This window comes from Penaeus monodon, chromosome 28 (assembly GCF_015228065.2).
Source record: "Penaeus monodon isolate SGIC_2016 chromosome 28, NSTDA_Pmon_1, whole genome shotgun sequence".
NCBI classification, from domain to species: Eukaryota; Metazoa; Arthropoda; class Malacostraca; order Decapoda; family Penaeidae; genus Penaeus; species Penaeus monodon.
This window is the reverse complement of record NC_051413.1, coordinates 4,873,760-4,874,042: the sequence shown is the minus strand read 5'-3', so window position 1 is coordinate 4,874,042 and position 283 is coordinate 4,873,760. Positions and strand designations below refer to the sequence as shown.

At 41.0% G+C, this 283-nt stretch overlaps 1 protein-coding gene across 1 annotated transcript in view; it reads right to left on the bottom strand.

Moving 5' to 3' along the window:
• LOC119591307 (transcription activator BRG1-like) overlaps nucleotides 1–283 on the bottom strand; it is a gene marked incomplete at its 3' end in the record, with an annotated part of 18,291 nt that overhangs the window by 5,779 nt on the left and 12,229 nt on the right. Inside the window, 1 exon segment of the mRNA XM_037940034.1 lies at nucleotides 14–184. Coding sequence (XP_037795962.1) covers nucleotides 14–184 — 171 coding nt within the window.

The following is a 283-nucleotide window of genomic DNA, read 5'->3' as shown; positions in this document are numbered from 1 at the left end:
TATAGAAACTCACCGTATCTTCCTCCTTCAACATCCATTCTGGCAGTTCATCTTCAGCCATGAGGCGAGGCTTGTCTTCTGTCACCCTCCTTTCAGTATCCAGCTTTTGGAAGATTTCAAACTCCTCTTCACCACGAGCAATCATCTGGTTGACTGTCTCATCATCCGGGGCTTCATCTTCTTCCTGAAAACAAAAGAACAAAATGAAAAGTCAAGGTATGGGACAAAAGGATACAAGAATCAGATCCTGGATTTTGTTTTATAAATGTTTTTGATACTGACA